The sequence below is a fragment of the Drosophila miranda genome, chromosome XL (genome assembly GCF_003369915.1).
Source record: "Drosophila miranda strain MSH22 chromosome XL, D.miranda_PacBio2.1, whole genome shotgun sequence".
Classification (NCBI taxonomy): domain Eukaryota; kingdom Metazoa; phylum Arthropoda; class Insecta; order Diptera; family Drosophilidae; genus Drosophila; species Drosophila miranda.
This window is the reverse complement of record NC_046673.1, coordinates 5,918,608-5,940,547: the sequence shown is the minus strand read 5'-3', so window position 1 is coordinate 5,940,547 and position 21,940 is coordinate 5,918,608. Positions and strand designations below refer to the sequence as shown.

General features: G+C 44.8%; 6 protein-coding genes across 7 annotated transcripts; 3 read left to right on the top strand and 3 right to left on the bottom strand.

The window, feature by feature from the left end:
• Window positions 1–474: 474 nt before the first annotated feature.
• LOC108165140 (sodium/potassium/calcium exchanger 3) lies at window positions 475–10,883 on the top strand. 2 transcript variants are annotated; one of them, XM_017301205.2, is made up of 7 exons: window positions 475–850; window positions 7,718–7,855; window positions 8,595–8,902; window positions 8,987–9,218; window positions 9,280–9,426; window positions 9,490–9,828; window positions 9,900–10,883. In XM_017301205.2, exons 1-7 carry the CDS (start codon window positions 772–774, stop codon window positions 10,217–10,219), a joined length of 1,563 nt encoding a protein of 520 aa, XP_017156694.1. In that variant the 5' UTR covers window positions 475–771; the 3' UTR covers window positions 10,220–10,883. The 2 variants fall into 2 exon arrangements, with proteins under 2 accessions (XP_017156694.1, XP_017156695.1); XM_017301206.2 differs by lacking the exon at window positions 475–850 and adding an exon at window positions 4,086–4,152.
• Window positions 10,884–10,977: 94 nt separating this feature from the next.
• Window positions 10,978–12,840, bottom strand: LOC108164928. Its single transcript, XM_017300916.2, has 3 exons — window positions 12,509–12,840; window positions 12,316–12,402; window positions 10,978–12,256 (listed from the first exon to the last, which is right to left on the bottom strand). Exons 1-3 carry the CDS (start codon window positions 12,566–12,568, stop codon window positions 11,972–11,974), a joined length of 432 nt encoding a protein of 143 aa, XP_017156405.1. The 5' UTR covers window positions 12,569–12,840; the 3' UTR covers window positions 10,978–11,971.
• A 91-nt stretch (window positions 12,841–12,931) lies between these two features.
• On the top strand, window positions 12,932–14,599 carry LOC108156200 (smad nuclear-interacting protein 1). The gene is made up of 2 exons (XM_017287538.2): window positions 12,932–13,642; window positions 13,703–14,599. The coding sequence occupies exons 1-2, from the start codon at window positions 13,047–13,049 to the stop codon at window positions 14,406–14,408; spliced, it is 1,302 nt and encodes a 433-aa protein (XP_017143027.1). The 5' UTR covers window positions 12,932–13,046; the 3' UTR covers window positions 14,409–14,599.
• A 164-nt stretch (window positions 14,600–14,763) lies between these two features.
• Window positions 14,764–16,408, top strand: LOC108156220. The gene is made up of 2 exons (XM_017287561.2): window positions 14,764–15,022; window positions 15,565–16,408. Exons 1-2 carry the CDS (start codon window positions 14,783–14,785, stop codon window positions 15,691–15,693), a joined length of 369 nt encoding a protein of 122 aa, XP_017143050.1. The 5' UTR covers window positions 14,764–14,782; the 3' UTR covers window positions 15,694–16,408.
• Window positions 15,657–18,891, bottom strand: LOC108156208. Its single transcript, XM_017287549.2, has 3 exons — window positions 18,319–18,891; window positions 17,729–17,931; window positions 15,657–15,865 (listed from the first exon to the last, which is right to left on the bottom strand). Exons 1-3 carry the CDS (start codon window positions 18,863–18,865, stop codon window positions 15,809–15,811), a joined length of 807 nt encoding a protein of 268 aa, XP_017143038.1. The 5' UTR covers window positions 18,866–18,891; the 3' UTR covers window positions 15,657–15,808.
• LOC108163251 lies at window positions 18,849–21,179 on the bottom strand. Its single transcript, XM_017298814.2, is given in 2 exon segments — window positions 18,849–20,121; window positions 20,830–21,179. Coding segments are annotated over 2 exon segments (1,407 nt in total). The 3' UTR covers window positions 18,849–19,064.
• Window positions 21,180–21,940: the final 761 nt, after the last annotated feature.

Below are 21,940 nucleotides of genomic sequence, written 5' to 3'. Positions count from 1 at the left end.
TTCGATTGGGGCAGAGCATGAGCAATGTTAAGGACGATGCCCAGAATGGTTCGGGAATCCCCATAGCCGAATCTATCTATCTAAGAATCTTGAGAATTCCCCAAACACCCTTTCTTTCTGTACCCTACACATGCACGCGAGTCGCAGTTAAAAGAAAAAAAAAAGCACACATGAATCAGGGTAGGGAAAACGGGCAGAATTAAGCACGAAGTAGTGTGGAGGCGAAATAAAACATATAATAAAACCGACAACGTGAAGTGACTGACTTGAGGTGACTAGACTTACTAGAGAAGATATCTTTATAAAACCGTCAATACGAAGCGACGCTGGCGCTGGCGCTGGCACTGGCAGTGGCACTGTCGCTGGCGTTGGCGCAGTCGCTAGCCCGTTGCCAGTCGACGCTGCCAGTGCCACTGCCACTGCCACTGCTGTGTCCGCCGGCGCTGGCGTCGACGTCGCAGTTTATTATTAAGACGGGCGCGCGCTGGTCGCTCTTAATTAGTTGTGCGATATAATTCCAGCCAAGCGGTTTGCTGGAGGAACCAACGGGAAGCGTAGAATCGAATCGAAATAGCCGCAATTCGAAATCCGCACGTTGCGCATACGCCGTGTATGCCAAGCCAATCGAGTGTCAGCACAAATCCGAGAGGAAGCTTCAAATAAATGCAAACAAAATTCAAACAAATTCGAGATCGCCTCCCGCCTACGATTTTTTTTCCCGTTTCGTTTGTTTTTTGAATTTGGCTTCAAGATCTGCCGTAAGCTTTAATAATGGTGAAAAACTTCGGCCTCTTGCTGGGCCTGTTCGTCTTACTATTTGGCAGCCTCGCAACGAGTACCCACGCAACAGGTGAGTCGGAAAACTGTAAACAGCTCAATTCAGGGACATTCAGGACATCCATTCAGCATGCCGACCGCCAAGCAGCAGAGCAATGCGTTTCCACGCGCTGTCCTATAAGGAAATATATTTTGTGCTATTTTCTACTGTTTTCAAATGTTTGTTTCCTTATTAGCTTTTGTGTCGATATGTGTCGAGGGTTGACATCGTTTTCCGGCCCATTATCTACATAAATGTTTTGTCACTACAGATTGCAGATTACAGATCAATGGATCGATCGAATCGATCAATCAAATGTCACTTATCCACTGCTCTAGGGTGGGGGAGGGGACTTTCTGTTGGTCTTTTTGGCAACGGATGGAGGCTTTTCAACAACTGCAACTTTAATGGACTTATCGTAGTCGAGGACTCCAGCCAATGGCCGGCATGTGGCGTGGCCCTTATCTAAGGCGTGCTCCCAGCAGCGATGATTTATGCGAATTTATTGGGCCATCGCAACTTTCGATTTATGATGGCTTTACGATACACTCAGAATGGGATTTAGATTCGGAAATATACATTCATCTATTTATATGGCTGATGCCATTAACAAATCATGGCAAGCCACTATCTTAATACATATGTATGTACTTTTCCTGCCGCCTGCCGCCTGCCGCCTGCCGCCTGCCACCTGCTGGCTGCTGATATTTGAATCGCACTTGGCTCATTATCTCCGAAAGTCGACATTCCTCCATGTCCCTTGATTGCGGCCAGTGGATTTGGATCGACTCGAGGTAGCACAATCATTTATTTCAATTATCAGTTGGACAGATCCATGCCATGATCTGCAGATTCGAACATAAGTACAGGCTTCTTCTAGATACGGCTCGTTTTGATAACACATGTCCATTCCTCCCCGTTATAAGCCACCTCTTCGATATATGATTGATTTTTGCGGCTCGGACACGTCTTATCACGTCTGATACCAATTAAAGACATTAAAATACTTAAAGCACTATAAGCTTAAATTTAACTACCATTGAAATGTCTAGTCATGATCAGTGCATTTTCATTTGCCGATCATCGCTCGCACTCTCCTATTTTTTGTCAACCACAAAGCGATTCAGAGATTCACGGGGCATGTTTGGGCATGTTTGACCGTCGCTCGGTAGTTGGTGAACGAAAGCGGCGGCATGTGATTCCCGGATTCCTTGGAAACGCAAATCCCAGACCCTCAACCCCTGCCTAGAGGCAGACCCACACTCTACCCCAAGCCCAGATCTATAAATACGCCGCCCATATACGATTAATATGCTCGTTTGGCGTTCGGTATTTCCGAAATGGGATTTTCGCTGGAATAATGAAAAGGAATTTGTTCGATTCGCGCTGACGGATCCATTAACATTTTGGGCGATGGCTCTTCCTAATCATCCGGCACGGGGGACTTTTCGATCTCGCCTATCATCAAAACTGCTGCAGTCCAAAGTGCCAAGCGATCCCCCGCTCGGCGGTGGTTGCATTCATTCTCCCACTGCCCCCACGACGCTTCGCCTCCACATTCCACAGACCCGACTTGCTACCAATGCTAATGGTGTTGGTCTTGGGGGCGCCTGCCACTTCGAGTTTGAGCATTATTATCCATGTATTTATTTTTATTTCGTTTTGTATTGTCTTGTTTGGGCTTGTTTGGTCGGTGCAAGCAAGCAAATCCAACTTGACAGACAACTGCGTTAGACGGCACCATGCAACACGGTTTCCACAAGCTCAAGACCCAACCCAAGCGCATAGTTCCTCTATAAAGTGTTGTCCAATATTCTAAGCAATATGCAACACGGTTTCCACAAGCTCAAGACCCAACCCAAGCGCATAGTTCCTCTATAAAGTGCTGTCCAATATTCTAAGCATACTTTCGCTTACATTATTTTCGGGGGTCGATCTGCTTATAGTCTTATAATCTATGTACTTACTTCATTATAAAACATTATTCCTCTCGTCATTCTGTTTTCATGTCCTCGCTTCCCATGTGCATAACAGAAGTCATCTTTTGGTAAGTCAGAACGCATCGATATTTCATTAAATACATTACATTACTTACATAACATTCCTTTAATCGATTATCATCTGTTTTTTTTAGTCTAAAAAACCTCATTGCTCTTACTCTTTTCAAAACTATTCTCCGTTCCCCGAAATATTCGTAATTATTCATGATGCATATATGGATGTATTTCGGTCTCAGGTGCATATATAGTATAGCTGTCTGTATTTTAATTTTTTTTAAAACGAACTAAAACGATTTAGTGATTTTTGTTAATTTATTTTTTGTCTAAAGTGAACTGAATTGTAGTTCGTAAGATAATTTATTACATTGTACATATATAGGGAAAACACTACTCACTCGTAGAAAGTGTTTAATTTATTAGCCATTATTTCATTTACTAGCCTACATTGTTGCCATTCCAAATGAGTTGAGTTCCTTCGGCTTACGCTGTTAGCCAATAACAAAATTTACTCATTTCTCGTCAGTTCATTAACTAATTAATTAACAGTTTACATTCCCATATGCCCATTCCTTAGCCCAACATTATGTTGGCCAGTGCAAGTACGGCCTGACCATAACCAGAACCAATGCCCAGCCGAGAGTCGAGAGCCGACGACAGTCGCAAGGCAGCAAGCCAACCAATGAATAGTATTTAGTGAACAATTATCCAGATACTTTGGAGCCAGTTGGATGCCAGTTGGTGCGATTGGCTGCGAGGCTTTTAACGAGCTTCCCAAACTCTTGGACCAGCCCTCGCCTCGCAAATGAAACGAAGAAAAAACGAAACAATTATTGATTACAAAGTGAGCGGGGCATGGAGCGAGGCCAGGGGCAGGAGCATTGGATAATTCGTCAAGGGGCGTATCGAAGGGCGGTAGGTGGGGGTGATGGCGTTTACCTAATTGCTGCCCAAAGCCAGCAAAAAAGTCATCGAATTTCCACTATTTCCGCAACTGGAATGGGGAAGGGAAGGCCCTCAAGAATGGCTCTACTCCGACCAGTGCTGGGGCTGGGTCTGGGGCTTAGGCTGAGGTTGGGGCTGGAGTGTTCCCAGCCTGTGTGTTTGGGTTTTTCAATGCATCTCATAATCACTCTGCCAGACAGCTGGCCACAAGTTCAATAAACTTGTTTGTCGGCAAGTCAAGCTCAATTCGGTTCGGTTCGGTCGCTGTTTTTGAGCTTCGCTTGGCTTAGAATGGAGCGACACGTCTCAGTTCGGTTCGGGCCTGAGCTTCAGTTGGGGCTGCATACCTGTGGAGCCAAATGCATTTCGTTTGCACAGCCAGCGCGACTCCAAGTAAGATCTGGCAGCGGAGCTAACCAGTCCCATAGGATGGTTGCTTCTTTTGTGGCCGTGTGTGTGCGAGTGAGCGCGAGTGTGAAGCATATGTGTCACACACATTTATGTACTACGCGCCTATATGCCTATACATATGTATGTACATATGAACGATGACATGGACCCATGGAACCCATCGATATCGATCGCTGCAGCCTAATGTTTACTCGCCTCGATTGTCTTTTGCTTGCCGCGTTTCAATTTCCAGATGGCAGTGTTCTTCTTTATTTTCTCTGTGCTCAGTGCATCTAATTATTCAATTATGACTGATTGTGCAGCCCTTGTTGTAGATCGCTGTTGTTGTTGTTGTTGCTGTTGGTGTTGCTGGTGGTTCTGGTGGTGCAGGTGCAGGTGCAGTGCTGATGCATTCTGGCACGCAATTCTCCACAGATAAACACAAACAAAGCATAAACGGGGGAAATCCACCGAGCGTATCCGCACGTGATGAAGAAATTTCGAATCTCTGCAATCAGGTCAAGAGGTTAGTGACGTCACAATCTGGTTTCTGCCGCCCAGGCCCCACAGCCGCCGGGGACTTGGTTAACAATATGGAAACGAAAAGAAACGAATCGTAAAAGCCAATAGTAATTAATGGGCTGCTTTATGGGAGGGTGTAAACGGGAGAGTGCTGATAACCGTTAACTGTCCCACACACACACACACCCACACACACACACACGCACAGAAACCTCAGACAAGGTCCCAGAAACAGCCCCCCTCCAGCCCCCGCCCAGCAGTGCACCAGCGTCGCTTAATTTCTTGGTAAATCTGACTAGATAAAATAATCACCGTGTCCCCGTGCCAATGAAAGAGATTATAACGAGTCACGGCCAGCACGGTACCGAACCTTTTAATACCCTTTCAGAGCGGTAGTTCTTCTGTCATCCTCGCTTTTCAATAGTTTCCTATGCCAATGGATTGCTGGACTATCATCAGATCAAAAACTATCTTCTTTACACATGTAATTACATAGTATGTGCAGCTTCGAAGCTATGGCTATGGCCTATGGCTCTATCGATTCCAATGTCAGTGCTAATCAAGAGCATGTGTACATACATATGTACATATGCATGTATGTAGGCGGAGATTGTGGGTTTCGTGCTTTGCCCAAATCGTACAACTCTCTTCAAGGGTATAGAAGCACTTACACGAAGCAAAATCAAAACAAACATGTGGAAAACGACCGAGACGCCTCCATGACTGTCCCATTTATTTTGGAGCGTCGATTCAACTGCCGCTTCCCGCTAAGCAACGCCAAAATGCACAATAGTACGTATAGCAATAACAATGCTGTAAAACTCCAATCGAAATGCCAATCACAACCAATAATGCCCCTGGCGACGACTGGTGGGGGCAGCGATGGGGACGGGGGCGTGGTGGTATCTTAGCTGGAAGACGCATTACTGCTCGCCGGCTGTACTATAAAGGGTTATCTGACCACGAACTCGTGTATAAATGGAATATTTCTGTTTTTCTTGGGGTTTTTGGTTATACTATTTCGTGGGAACTAGGAATTATGTATAATGAAACCATAATGGTACAGAGCATTATACTTTGGAAATGCGTGACGAATGAAAAGAATAGTACAAGATTACTGCCAGTACAAATGTAGCTCCATTGAGTGCCATATCATCCAAGAAGGTGTTTTCATTCCCGGTACTCGAAGAGTGTAGGGATACATGCACTAGAGATCTGCATGGCTCCATTCAAAACATAAGTCCAATAGAACGCATTCGAATTGACTTTATTTGAGTTAATGCTGCTAGAATTTCAGAGTCCATATAAGCAAAGACTATACTACAAGGACCAGATTATTGTTTAGAGCTTTTTGGTACAAGCTAGTCACAAAAAAAAATTAAAAAAGCGGCAAAAATCGAAAATATATAAGCTACAAGGCTAAGATTAAAAGCACCTAAAAAAACAAAAAGTTTTTTAGTGTTAGTTTTATTGGTTCTATTTAAATTGGCAATAAATTAAGAACATCGTTAACTTCGAAATCCTATCCAACCCTCCCTTTTGCTTCAATAAAATAGATATTTATTACTTTTTGAAATTATATGTAATTTAAGCAGGATACAATTTGAAAAAAAAAATTCCAATGAGCACGAGACAAAAATTGCTACTTTGTGACTTTGCGCACTTTCAAAAAAATTAATGACCTTTCATAGGAATTTTAGCCGTATTGAACAAAAGTTGAAGTTTGCTAAAATGTTATGTTTCCTCCTTTTTTTGTATGGTACGGTCTTATTGTAAGACTTAAGTCTTTAGTGGCATTATTTCCCAACAAAACAGCTACTAATCATTAAAATTGTTTAAGTAATGCCGCAAATACGAGGGTACCAGTCATCAAAATTGTCCAAAGAATGGATTTTTGAATTAATTTTTTAGTAAATCAACCCACTTTTAAATTACAATAAGCAATACTTGATTTGACACTTTGGGATTGGATTATAAATGTGGCAAAATTAGAAAGATGGGGTTGGTTGATTTACTAAAAAATGTACTATCATACTACATACCATCACTTCCGTTATCATAGCATTGAGCTCTGCAGTACCTTATTAAAAAATGTCCCCTTTTCTTGTCTAATTTGTTTAAAATTTTTCCTGCCAATCCTTCGGCAGTTTTTTGTTTTCTTTCAAAGAAATCAATAGAGAAAGTTCCATCCTCGACCATTTTAACATACCTTTTAATGTGTCATCTGTTCTACATGGCAACACACAAAAACAGCTACAGAAATCTCTCTCCCACGCACTCTTCCTCGTGCAGTGTGCGCGCTCTAGCGGAGCGATATAAAACGGCTGGTGTTGGTGTGAGAATAGAAAAACAGATTTAAGACAGATTTAAATACAAAATTTCAAGAAAAATGGAAATAGAGAAAATCCAAAACATGCAATTCCTTGCCCGGTACCATTCGCGGTGACTTCTGCATCCGATGCTGTCGAGTCTGCCGATAAGGAGATCGCCCTTTGGTTCAACGAGAAGGAGCTGGTCACCTGGACTAAGGCTGCCAAGGACTGGATCTACGAATAAAATGGCAGTCATGTGTAGAATCAGATCTTAACCTGCATTTGTCTGTCCCTTAAGTTACACAGTACGAAGATTCTTCAAAAGATTATTCTTATACAAAATCAATTAGTCCCGTTTGCGAACAGCGATACCGAACGTCACATAAACTTAAATATGTACTAACTGAATGTAATTGACTTGAAAGTGTCAATTAATTTTGAGTGGAGTTTGAGAAATACGTACCTCTTTTGAAGGGTGCCCCCTAGCTCCTTAAGAAAGAGCTCTTATTTGGTCACATTATATTGATAGTCGGTTTGAGTTCGGGTTTTTCTGATGACTTGGATTGCGTTTTTGTCAGTTAGACGTTGGATAGTTGGTTTTTTTTCTATTATTTTCTTGCTTAATCTTATCGTGTTGAGTATTTTCCATTAGCGTGGAAGAATCAGGGCCGATGTGCATATCAGAGTGGCTGACTAAACGATTAATTCTGTTTTTGGGCTGTTTTCTTTTGCAGCCGGCAATGACAGCAACTTTCTGGAGGCATCCCTGAGATACTTTGATGAGCAGCTGCTCTACGACATACTGCCACGTGCCTCGTGCCCGGGCGACGATGAGACCTCACCGATGGATGAGTTTGCTGACCTCTTTACAGGTAAGTTTTCGATGTGGACAGCCGGACTGTCGGCACAATTCAAAGTCTGTAGATAACCACGATCAAGTATTATCCGAAGCTATAATTTCCCTCGGGCATTATCGGTCTCTCGGGGCACCCAATCCAAATCATAGAGCGGAATGTGCATTAAAACTACTTTGGATAGACTTGAACTTGTCAGTGTGGGGCGTCCGGTGTCCAGACTCTTCGGCCTTTCTTGCTTCACACTCCATATTATCAGCAGGCTCCCCCGATAACGGACAATTCAATGGGAATCAAATCAGGCAAGCCATGAACTTCTGTTTATACTCGTACCCTCTACGTGTGTGTATACTATGTGTAGTAGTTGCACTCAAAGCTTACCAGACGGGCACATAAGACTGTCTATTCGTGCGGAACACTCTGGGTAGGCGCTCTTATCGCGCAAAAGCTTGAACTGTTCCAAGCACTAGAGAATACTTGCAATTTAGATTCAGATAGCTCTTCTGGTGAATGTAAGGTGTCTAGATTTTAGTAAGAACAGCGATTAGATTTCTAATGTTTCTGCCTATAAATATCTACTAATACCTATTCGGAGGTATGTCTTTTGGAAATGACACTGATAGATGCCGTTCTTCCGGTATGGTATATGGTTTTGGTTCTGTTTGTGGGAAAACCGGTTCTCGAGGAATGGCTTGAAAGCAACGAAAGTGTTGCCTACTTGTGGGGCATTCGTTTATAACTTTCTTCGGTCTTGCAGTGGAACAGCTTCGACAGGGCTGGGTGGTGCTTCATGTCTTTGCTGCGGTATATTTCTTCATACTGCTGGCCATAATATGCAACGACTACTTCCTGCCCACGGTGGAGTGCATCTGCGAGGACCTGCACCTGTCTAAGGACGTGGCGGCGGCCACCTTTATGGCCACGGCCACATCGATGCCGGAGTTCTTCACCAACACTATCAGCACCCTGATCCTGGAGTCGGACATGGGTCTGGGTACGATCATCGGCTCGCTCATGTTCAACACCCTGGGCGTGGCGGGCCTGGCGGCGCTGTCCATTGACAAGGTATGTACTCCTCTCAATGTTTTCACAGAAAAAATTTGCACGTCTACAAAATTCAAAATCAAAATTCAATCTTTTGATTGGCAGCCGGTTCAGCTGGACTGGTGGCCAATAGCGAGGGACTGCTTCATCTACATATTCAACACGATAATCCTGCTGGTACTGGCCTGGGGCGGTAGCATTAGCTTCGTCGAGTCCTGCATCATGATGGGCTTCCTAGTGCTCTACTATCTGATCACCTTCAACAACAACAAGTTCATGCCAGCCATTCGCGTATTCATCGAGGATCGCATGAACTGCTGCTTCTCCACGCGTTACGGTGAGTCCACTTAGTCCTATGTGCATGAACCTGCCCCATTTTGATCCTGGATGCCTTGTAGATCTAACGGAACCTCCGGAGAACAGCGCCAAGGCACAGCTTCCGCTGAAGAAGGATCCCCTGACGGGCGATGGCCTATTCGTGGTAAACTTGCCAGAGAACACCTCGTCGATGTCCTCCACCGCCAATCTGACTCACTCCAAGCATTGTAAGCACTATCCCCCGCTCCATGCCAACTGTTTCTCATCATCCCTTTATCACTTTATCACAGGGAACGGCGATGACAGCGATGAAGACGATATGCCAAAAAGCATCTACGCCTATCCTCACGACGCCTCGCGCTTCATGAAGAGCTGGTGGATCTTCGTTTTCCCGATTAAGTTCACCCTCTCTTGGCTGATCCCGCATCCGATGAAGCACCGCCGCCTCTACCCACTTTCCTTCATCATGTGCATCCTCTGCATCGGGGGCAATGCCTACCTGATTGTCTGGATGCTGACGGCCTTCGGAGTGGCCATCCATGTGCCAACAATAGTAATGGGTCTGACTTTCCTGGCTGCCGGCTCCACCATGCCCGAGGCCGTCTCCAGTCTGATATCCCTGAGGAACGGTAAGCGGAACGAGCCTTGATTCCGATCCCAGTTCGAATACTGAGCTGACTTTATGCACTCTCGTTAACAGGTGAAAGCGGAATCGGAGTCTCGAACTCGCTGGGCGCCAACTCGCTGGCTATCCTGCTTTCTCTTGGCGTGCCCTGGTTCATCAAGAACTGCCTAAACTATGGAAGTGGGGAGCCGCAACAGGTCGGCACACAGGGCATCGAGTACAATATCCTGATACTAATCATTTCAACAGTGGCCCTCTTCATAATACTCAGCTTCAGTGGCTACCGCTTGACCAAGCGGGTGGGCATCGCTCTCTTCACCGTCTACGGAGTGTTTATCGTTCTTCAGATTCTGATTGAGATGAATGTGTTCTTCCCCAGGGACTGCAGTAGCTAGTGGCGGTAGGGTAGGGCGTCTGTGGCACGTGCTCCTGGTGCTGGCATCAGCAGAAACACACGTTCAAAATTAAATTTTTGACATTTCATAGGGTGATTTTTTTTTTTTGTTCCGAGTTCGTTGATTTCTTGTTTTCTGTTACATGCATTAATTTTTGCTTAAGACTGTCTTTAGGGTTAAAAAAAGAGTGCAGCAGGAGAGCTTCAACAGAAAGAAAGAAATGAAAAGGAATAAGCTCTGCAATTTTCTATTTATTCGCCAGTGTATATATGTATGTATTTATGTAAATATGTTTTTGTGTGTAGTCCCATAGTTGTAGGCAAATAACGACGACGATTCACAAATGTTTCAACTGTTACCAAAGCCCAAAACGAGATACTAGGAATTAAGCGAAGTGAAGGGAAGCCCTCGAAACCAATCAAACCAAATGTTATAGCCACATACAAATCTAGATGGTCTTTTGACCAAGTGCCCCACGATATTTCCGGTCTGCAGCTCGACGATTCTCCATTCTGACCAGGGCTGCTCCCCGGAGCCGCTCTTTCATACTTCTGTTGATATTGCGTTGATGTGTGTGTTTATACACTAGTAACTATTGTTAGCGTTACCCAACGCCCTTGATAGCACTGTTATTAATTTATAAATAAATTCTAAGAACAATTTTACAAAACGTGACTTTCATTTCAAATATGCGTATTGGGTTTGGGTTTGGGTTGCTGTTGCTGTTACCATGAATAAAAAGGAAATAAAACAACAGCTTTTATAGGTTTTCGTATTCGTTTCTTGTTAGAGGGATCTAGGCATTTACAGCCCCCCCCCCTCGTGGTAGAGGGACGTTGGAATTTTCTAACAGTTACATCACAAATCACAAATAAATAATTATATAAATGAGATCAAATATTTTGCGGTTTACAAAGATAGGCGATACTTATGTATACATAAACACAAATACAAATTCGAATGCATGTACAGAGGAAATAAACGCGATTTCGGGGAAATATTAAATGCTAGATATTTTGTAAGGTTTCCGGGTGTGGTGTTCATATAATCCATCTTAAAGATATTTATATATTTATTTATATAGGTGTTTCCCGCTAGAAGGGGCTTCTATGTTCTTCCTTCAGCGAAACAAAATGGTAATTTATTTTAAGAATTTTGTTGCTTTCCACTTTGGGTTGGCAAATGTCTTGGAGATTTTGGGTTGGGCTAAGCGAACGTGGTCACAATATATGCTTGTTTGTTGTATAATACACAAATACTTAGAACTAGATACTTGGATTTCATATACACACATATGTATATTAATTTGGTATTTCCACAAATGCAACACATGTACATATACACATATACACATATATATATATATAGATATCAAGGAAGTTTTAGAAACTTGCCACATATGTAACATTTGCCAATCTTCCCTACCATAGGCAGGGCATGCAAGGTGGTTTGCATGCCGTCTGCCTTTCCTTGTCTTGTCCTGTTTTTTTAAACAAATCAGTCTGAGCAATTACAATTCAAATGTGCTTGCGAATGCGAACCGGCAGCTTAAAGCTGCTTCCTAACAACCTGTCGAACCAATTGGCACAAATTACAATCAATATTCACAGGCATTATTCCTATAACGACGACGGTGATGCACTGATCATTGTGCATACAAAGAACTGATTAGGTAACAGAACGCTAAGCTAATAAGCAGCATCTCCCAGCCTCAGGTCTGCGAAATCGTGAATGCCAACTTTAGGCTGGCCACTAGGTGCAGCAATGGTGTCCGTTCTTAACGTAATAATTGTGCATGGCTACAGTGCCGTTCTTGCTATAGCTGCCGTTGCTTCCGTTGTACATGCTGCTGGTCAGGCCGGCATCCGCGCCGGTATTGCCTTTTGCACCGAGGCCGCTTTTGGCTCCAGTGTTATACGGTGAAGGGAATGGTGTCGCATTGGCAGCATTGTTGTCGTCGGTGCTGGTGGCCGCATCAAAAGCTTTTATTGGATTCTGTATGATTTTGCATGTGAACTGGCGATGAGGTCCCGGCTCCTGTGGAAGTAAGAAAACTTTAGATGGTAGACTTGGGTTTTTTCAGATTAATCACTTACCTTTGGCTGAATGGGAAAGCAGCACCAGAGTATGAAAGCTATGAATGCTACTAATGTACCCACAAGCAATATGAAGTCCTCAATGGTCTACACATGGACAAAATCAATGTACGATTTCAGTCTCACGTACATATGCACATGCACACATACAGCCGTACGAATGTGTGCATGCTTTAATGTAGGTCTTACTTACCGGCTCTTCGCCTAGTAGCACATGATTAATTAAATAAACAAAATCATCGAATGGTGTCATTGTGAAGCGGAGTAAATCAGTTTTCACTTTGTTTGGGTTTGGGTGCGACGTTCGGCCGACAGTAACAGCGACTGCTTCTGCGGCTAATTCTGTTGGAACTTACAAATGGCGTAACGCGATAGAAAACAACATGCTTTCAGACTATATACTAACTAAGATCATAATCACCATAATTAGATATTATTTTTTCTAATTTCTAAATCGTAGTTATTCTAGTCTGCTACCCAACGCATTGAGATGAACATGGCGCGATGTTGTACTTTTGTACTGTATCGATTAGTATCGATTAAACGTATCGTGCATCTTCATATTGACTGGACAGACCTAGAGATGTTACTCACAGTCGCTCTGGCCGATTTAAACGGATATCGATCAGCCAAACAGCTGTTGAAGTAGCTGATATGCCATCCCTAACCTATTTCAAAGCCATTTAGTTTGTGTTTTTTGTTAATATTTGTGACTTTAATAAACAACAACAATGGGCAAGAGACGCGGTACGCCCGGCGACCAAAAAGAAAATTCCGGGAGTAGCGACGAGGACCAAAAAATGGACGAAAAGAATGCGCCTAACCTCAAGAAAAGCAAACAAAGGGAATCACGGTACAGTTCGAGTTCATCTTCCAGCAGCAGTAGTAGCAGCAACAACGACTTATCGAACTCCTCGGCGGGCAAAAAGCAGAAGCGCAGTAAGAAAAAGAATCGCAACACAGAGGGCGCTGAAGAAATACAGGAAAAGCGGACCAGAAATGTAGAAAAGCAGTCTGAGGAAACCAGCCAGAAGGTGCAAGAGCAACGCTCGAAGTGGGACAGTCCCGACCGTGGCAACGGCGGCCAACGTCACAATTCCCATAGAAACACAAAACAACGCAGACACAGTCGTAGCTACTCGCGAGAGCGGGAAAGGGAGCGCGAGACAGAAAAAGAACGTCACCGAGACAGCGACCGGGACAATCCTACACGCCGCGATCGCAGTCGACGGGAACAAAGGCAGCGTTCACCTGTGCAACGACAACGAGCACGCAGCAATGAACGGAAGGAGCGACCGCGCCGTTCCCCCGAAAGGCGTCCAGAGCGGCAAGTACAGATGAAACATCCACCGAGACGTCTCTTGACTAATTCCGCATTTCTTTCCAGGCGCAGTCGTAGCCGCAGTCCCCGCGATCGACCAAACAGAGACGGACGCGACTTTGGGCGTCGTAAACAACAGCGCCGCGACAATCGTAGCAGAGGAGACGACGAACACTTCGAGTGGGGCAGGAAGGGCGATGACAAGGCGCCGCCGGATGAAGAGCCTGTCGAAAAGGAGAAGCCCAACTTCGGGCTAAGCGGAGCCCTCACCGAGGACACCAACAAAGTTAATGGAGTTGTTGTCAAATACTCGGAGCCGGTCGAGGCTCGCAAGCCGAAGCGTCGATGGCGCCTGTACCCGTTCAAGGGCGAAACAGCACTGCCTACACTACACATACATCGCCAAAGCTGTTTCCTCGTGGGCCGCGACCGCAAGGTGGTCGACCTGGCGGTAGATCATCCAAGCTGCTCCAAGCAGCATGCCGCCCTGCAGTACCGGCTCGTGCCCTTTGAGCGAGAGGACGGCAGCCAGGGTAAGCGTGTGCGTCTCTACCTCATCGACCTGGAATCGGCCAACGGAACGTTCCTGAACAACAAGAAAGTCGATGGCCGTAAGTACTACGAACTGATGGAGAAGGATGTCATCAAGTTTGGCTTTAGCTCCCGCGAGTACGTTCTGCTTCACGAGAATAGCAAAGAGGACCAGGAGGATGATGACGTGCATATCAAGGAAGAGCGTGTGGATGTACCAGCCGAGGAAGTAAATGCCTAGAGCAGCCAGTGCGCAGCCGGGCTCCTGTCTCGCCTTAGCAATCGTCGGGGGGCGGGGCAGTGTTTCATTTGACCCTTTCTTTATGTACGATTTTTATTTTTCGCACCTTGGCTGAGATCAGTATACATTTACATAACATGGTTTTGCGTGCCCACTGCCAACATACTCATAAATAAAATTCCAAACAAAAATTCTCTTAACTTTACCTACCCAAAATAACGAAGTGGAAATCGTCCAATCAGAAGCGACACCAACAAGAGGAGGTCAATGAGAGAAATTCCAGCACCAGCAAAAACTCAACTTCACGACTCGAAGCATCGACTCGCTCCAATGTCAGCTTTCAATGTGTATTTGTATCCGAAACGGGCAACAGTATGCGGTGGCAGCTCTCAATTTTGCTGCTGGCTGCTGGCTTGTCGGTAGGCGCTGCTTACCGTCTGCGTCGTCAGGTAATTGCACCCACCTGGCTCAGGGATCCTTTTGTTCTGCCCGCCTTGAGTGCCGCCAAGGTGGTAGTAACGCCGCAAAATCTGCGGGAAACGGCTGCCATACGCACAACAATACAAAAGGCCGTCGCAGAGGACACCTATGTGGTAGCTGCCAGTCCACCGCCGGTAAGTAGAGACCATTGCTAAGACTTAGAGTTGAAGAATACTATTTGAAGAGACCTTTCCGATTGACAATTATCAAGTGTTTAATCAATCAAGAATCAATATTTTCTATACCTGTTACTCTTAAAGTTAGGTACTATGTGGAAATGAATTTAACAATTTTCGATCTCTGTGAATATCTGGAAATCGAAAACTGTAAGTTCACAAGCAATCGCTTTTGTGTGCATGGGGTACATACATATGTTTGTTGCCAAATGAAATAACATATCATATTTAAATTCAAAAGGCCACATATGTATGTATAGCGATAGGCTATAGTCACGATCGGAATAATAGTAAAGATAGAATAGAATGTCTCATAACTAGAGAAAACATGTTACAAAATCGAATAATGGATATACATATTTAGCCGTACTTCTTAGGAATATTTGCATAAGAAAGAGCGATCGCTGAAACTAAAACTATTAAGTGTCATGGTTAAACAACGCACCGTGATTGGAGAACTTTTTAGTCTATATATTAACATACTATCTTCCCCTCCTCAGGAGCTTCGGACGCCAGTAGGCAGCATATGGCCAATGCCAGTGCCATTTGCACCAACACCGTTGTCCCAGCCATGGAATCTAACGCTGCCAGATTGGGGCATATTTAACCTCTGGCCCACAATGGGCTAGGGCTTTCGACAGAACTTTAATTTATTACTCGAATGATAATAACAATATTTAAAGCTAAGTACTATGTGGAAATCGAAAACTGTATACCTAGTATTTCCGGCACGCAAGAAAGCACTCATTGATCGAAGATATGCGGAAGCCTGAGCAACTTCGAGCTGCGCCTCTTGAGAAACTGAAAGGATTGGGATTGAGATCATCAATGTTTAGGATTAGTTGTTGATCAAAATGCAAGCACTAACTGGAATTTGTTATGGTTTATGTATGATTTTATTGTTGTTTTCAATCGAGTCAAATCAAAGGAATAGCATCGGATGTATTAGAATGTCGTACGAATTTACTACAGTTCGAACAGTTCTTGAAACTACGTTGTCTTTTGTCTGCCGTAAGACGTTTTCAATTCTGTCTAAAACCGTTTTGGCTGTACAAAATATCTTATTATGTTAAGTAATTACTATCCATTCAGGTTTAGCTCTATATGCAAGCTACCATTAACAAAAAATTGCTCTAAAATATATGTATATACTATAGTGTGTCTTTATGTGTGGGTATGGGACCGCAAATCAATGTTAATTACATATAACATTTATCTTGGGGAGAAACAATTATTGTGTTGAATTTCGTGTTCTATAACTAGACCATGTATGTATATATACCATATAGTAGCTACACATACACATATATATTATTCCTATACGCAATATATCATTTAAAAACATTTCTTCGACATGTTTCTTTATAAATTTTGTTCCCTTTGTAATGAAAAACAAATTCTAGCTAGATCTCAATGACTCATACACGAAAAAGAGAATTTTTATAAAAATGCCATGGTCAAGTAGAATGACCATTTATTTTGGATATATTTGAATATTTGTGCACTCTTCTAAGCAGAAGATTTCTAGTTTAAATATCTATTGCAATGATGACGATTGGGGAGGGGAGGCCAATACAAGCCAATTTCCCAAGGAATGCACAAAGGACCCACATACATATGTACACATGTATGTATCTACCTTTATCATACTGCCATCATACGTACGTACATATTGTACTGCCTTTCCTGTTGGCAACTGGAAAAAGGATGGTCCGTTTTGAACAATGAATGTTAGGCTTTGGCATCTCCATCTCCTACATCAGAAACATATAGTTAGAGACACAAGCAGACAGACAGACGGTCGGACAGAACGAACATACATACATACACACATACATACTCATGTACATATGTAGTCAGATCAGCTTGCTAAATACACAAGAATGCACTGAATGACGACTGGCACTGGCAGGCACAAAAAAACAATGCGAGCTTAATACAATAAAGTTTTGTTTTTGTTTTCGTTTTCGTTTACGTTTTAGACATATGTTTATGCATATTATATATGTATGTAAGAATGTTGCGATAGTATTTCAAGTTCAGCTTGGGTTCACATTAAGTTTAGCTTAAGGGGTCGTAGAGCTGCCGCAACAGTTTATACATATAAGGCGTCTTCTCAGAGAGTGAATTAGGTGATGCAGCACTAGGGTGCTTGTATCAGACCGCGGAGGGCAATGTCTTTGTTGCTTTCTTGTTGTTTTTTTCCGTCCGAGCGCGATCCGAGAAAAGAACTCTGCCACAAGGTCTGTTACTAGGTCAGAGGTGCACTACATAGTCTTGTGGTTGCTTTGATCTTGGGCATGGCGCAGTAACGGAATAACGGTATAACAGAATAACGATATAACGGTATAACGATGACAATGAAAACTGTACAAAAAGCAGTTAATAATACACAACTTTTGCATACGCATGTTAAATGGGATAATAAATAAGTACGAGTACGCGGGGCTCAATTTCCATTTCAAGTTCGACTCAAGCAGCAAGGTACGACATTTAGCTTGGCTGGGCACTGTCCTGGACGATTCCGACTTTCGTCCTTGTTCGGTCTATTACGTCTGCGGCTACTTCGGTAGATGTTTCTGTCCATGGCCCATAAGATGTGTGCGAAATGTGCGTGCATACATGGGTACAAGTATGTACACATGGATGTCTGTCTTATCTAACCTCGTCGATGTCCTCGCCCTCTGAGGAGCTGCGAATCGTGTTGTACTGGGAGTTGCGACTGCGCAACATGCGCAGGAAGCTGCCCACGGCGAAGATGGTGCGGCGATGTCGGTGAAAAATACCCTGATATAAGGCGTCACGTAGCGTTTTCCGGTCCTCCACGTCCACCGATGACGTCAATGATGTTTGATGTTGCACACGTGCTGCGAATACACAAAAATTAATCCGACTAATAAATGATAAGGGAAGTTCGTTGATGACGGGGGCATTCAATATAGGAGTATTAATCTTCCGGCACTGTAATCTCTGGCGCAAGTAAAAAACACTATATTAAAATTAATAAAACAGAACTTAAAGAGGATCTTGACCCAGTTCAATCGACTCGATGGATGTATTCCTTATAAGAATGTCTCCCATTGCATAGCCGATTCGGATCAAGAATAATCTTCAATGGAAGTTCTCTAACACTCCTAATATCAACCCAAATGTTAGCCCAAACTTATTTATGTACATTAAGCTAAATTTTGAAGCAGGGTGTGGGACGTGTACATTGTATGTGTGTATATTGTATATTATGTATGAATACTAACCCGCTATGGGTGACTTGGGCGACTTAAGCGAGTACTCGTCCAGACTCTTGCCGCCCAGATCAAGCTTTAACACCTTCTTGGTGAGCTGCTGGCCGGCCGGATCCGTGTTAGCTATCTTCTCGATCTTGATGTCCACATTGCGCTGGCTAACGGCGCTTTTTGTGGGAGCTGTCGGCAATGCGGGATCGGCCGGCTCTACCGCTTTGGTAGAATCGCCGACAGAATCGCTGCTCTTCCCCTTGCCAGCATCGGTCATTTTGTCGCTCGTTTTAGAGGTGACAGGCGTGTTGTTGTTGGCCTCTGCCTCCTGAACAGTCGTTGGAGCGGTCTTATCAGTATTATTGTTATTGGAGGCCGATTCTTGTGTACCGCTACAGCTGGGTGCCGCTAATTCTGCAGATTCAACGCTGCTGCCGCTGCTGCTCTTTTCAAAGACGTCGACGGCAACAACAGCAACAACCATTGTTCGAGCGCGAGCTTCGGCCAAGACGCAGTTACGCTTCCCAAATCCGTTTGCTGCTTGTTGTTGATTGTTTGTCGTTTGCATATAAACTATTTCCGCTGACGTACGCGCTGTGCGGTTTGGCTTTGTGTGGTACAATCGTCTCGTCTCGCCCTCGCCCTCGCTCCGTTTGATTTTAATGAGTTTGTGTGGATTGTTTGCCCGGCCCACCTTTTTTCTATTGTTAGTTAAGTATCGTATCTGTTTAGCTTGTTTCCAATTTAATGCAATCGAGTATTTGTGTCTAGTTTGCTCTGGCTATGTTTGTGGTCTGGCTTCGTTGGGTATCTGCAATTGATTGGTTGGCGGCAATATCAAAACTCGCGCTGTACAGCGCCACCTGATGGGTGCAGTCGGTAAGCGTGATTTGCGGCAGGTGCGGAGTATCGATACTATCGCTCAAGCTGAGATGGCTTAGGTTATCGATGATCTCGTATAGTTTCAGCTGATCGAACGTGGTTGCCGTCAGCTCCGCTGTACTCCCCTGCTTGTTGTTCTTCGAATGATGCTGCTGGACGTAAAAATCACACATAATCCTGGACGCCGGCCCTACTGCTTTTGGTTTTTCCGACCTGTGATCACCCGCTCCCGCTTCGCCAGCCTGCGACTCGTCTGTCGCTTGTTTTAAGGGCCTTATATGCACGCTGATGGGATCTGCCGGACAACTTTTCCCTCGCTTCTTCGAGCTACTGGCTGCCTTGCGCCGCAATCCCTTCAGTAGCGTGACCAATCTGGCGTTCAACTTCTGATCCGCCGCTTGTCGCTCCCCCGAACGGTCTACTGGGTCCAAAGATGACGGCGTTTGCAACTGCGACGTGTGCCTTATTGCATTACGCTGGCCAATCGATTCCAAGTACTTGATGTTGGCGTGCAACCCTTGCTCGTAATATCCGCTGGCCAGTTGCAAATACGTGTAGTAGTCGACTCTCTCTCTGTGGGGTTGTCGTTGTAGGTTTTCCACCTGGTTATTAGAAATATTTAGATTATAATTGACATGGCTGGCTTCTCGTTCGCTGCTTCTGCTTCTGCCAGTGCCCTTGCCGTTGCCGTTGCCGTGCCTGTCTTCGTCGTCTTCCCCGGTGACGTTGTCATCATTGCGGTTCGATGTCTTGCGCCGACGTCGCTGCCCACTGCTGATCCATAGGGCGCGCTGTCAGGCCAACTGGCATTGGACAAGCTTCTTTAGCTGGTCGACGCTTTGGGAACTCTTTATTCGGCGCACTGCGTCGTTGTAGGTTTCATCGGGCGGCTCACCTGAGCAAATTGTTAGCCGTCCACGGGCTGCATACGTATCGTCGAATCTGTAATTAGTGGAAGCACCACAACAAAAATAGATGAACAAATTTAGATATGTAGAAAGGGCAACCAAACAAAGCATTAATTACAATGGCAAAAGCAAACACGTACGACAAACAAGCCAACAAACAACCACGTCCCGAGCCCATGCTCGCTCGGAACCGCGACGCGTAATATAATTAAAGACGAAAGTGCGGGTATTCCCCCAGCAACTTCATCGTCTTGATAACTTCAGGAGAGACATGTGTGTGCCCCTTAGCCAAGATACATATGTCTCTCTTTACCAAACTCACCCCCAAATAGTAGTCAGGCAGCCAGTTATTGCGATCAGTGTCCACAGAATCCCCAAATATAAGGCATTTAATTGCTCTCCTATATAATAAAGTTAAAGCCCGTACAATTTACAAAACTCGCACGTCATCTGTTGGAAGCCCTGGCAAGGCTGCGTAACTGGAGCTGTGACGATGCGGCAGAAATTCCACATGAAACACAAAAGCTATCAACCAGATATCCGCTATCCTCAGCCCGCAAGCTTAAGCTCTACGCTCCCCACTCCGTACCCTTGTCAAGCCAACCTATATTTATGGCCGCAACTGTCAAACAGATATCCAACCTACACCACCCCACCATACACATACACATACACATACCCATGCACATGCACACAAAGCACCCACAAAACATGGATGCAATCAAATTACGGCGGGAGGTACCTTGGAAAGTACTGCACAGGGGTGGGCCACACATCGCGCAGCTGCGCATACGTTGGTGCTAATGAGGAGGACATTCTAGATGCCTCCGCTGCCAGTCCCAGTCGGCGACGCCTCCTTTGGTGGCGGTGGCGGTGGCCCAGCGGATGCTTCTGATGGAGATTGAGGTGCTGCTGTATCTGGTAGTCGCGGTAGTGGTTGGCGATCTCATGACGGTAGCGCTCCGTGCGAAAGCACTTCGTATTGAAGACGCGTCGCATGGTCAGCCGGGGCTGGTACTTGTTGCCGGTGCGAAGCGGAACACCCACGACAGCCAGGGCACAAGATGTCCCCTGAGCTGTCGCCATGGACATGGCTGAGAGGCTGAGAGGCTGCGAGATACCGCGAAATTGACAGCCCTGCAGACAGGGCCCAACGACAGGGACAGGGACAACGAGATAAAGGAATAAGTTAACCCGTGCCGCAAATCGAACTGGCCCGCCGGAGCCAACAAAGCGAACTACGGGAATTGACATTGATGAGTCTGCCATTGTTATTAGGAGCGACTGAGCAGGAAGCGAAGGAGGAGATGAAGGGGATGGGGGGGTTGGTTAGGTTCGGTTCGGTTTGGGTGCTTTAAATTATGTACATTTATTGAACAAGAACCATTCTGTTAGCAACAACGTTTGCGGTTATTTGTTATCACGTCAGGTCGCGATTTGTTGCCGTTTGTTTGACATCGAAGTAAAATGGAATAAAATGATGAGCGAGGACGCGACTCCAGCCCAATGCCCAATGCCCCAGCGCCACCCACTCAAACCCAAGCCCAGCCCCAACACAACCCTATCTCACCCGAACCTACCGAATCAGAATCAGAATCATTTAAGTTAAGTGGGTATGGGTGTGGGTGGGGGTGGTTCCCAATAAAAAAATTAGTACGAGTAGTGTTCATGTCGTTAACTATTGTAACTGGTACATTTTCGGAGGAGCCCCTGCCTCCCGCTACCCGGCTCCACCCGGCTCCACCCGACCCATTTGCATATTTCGGCTCACGATAAGTAACAATAAAATACGTCAAGAACAATGTAAAGAAACGATAGAAAAATAATGGGACTTGGGGCAAGCAGGGACCCTG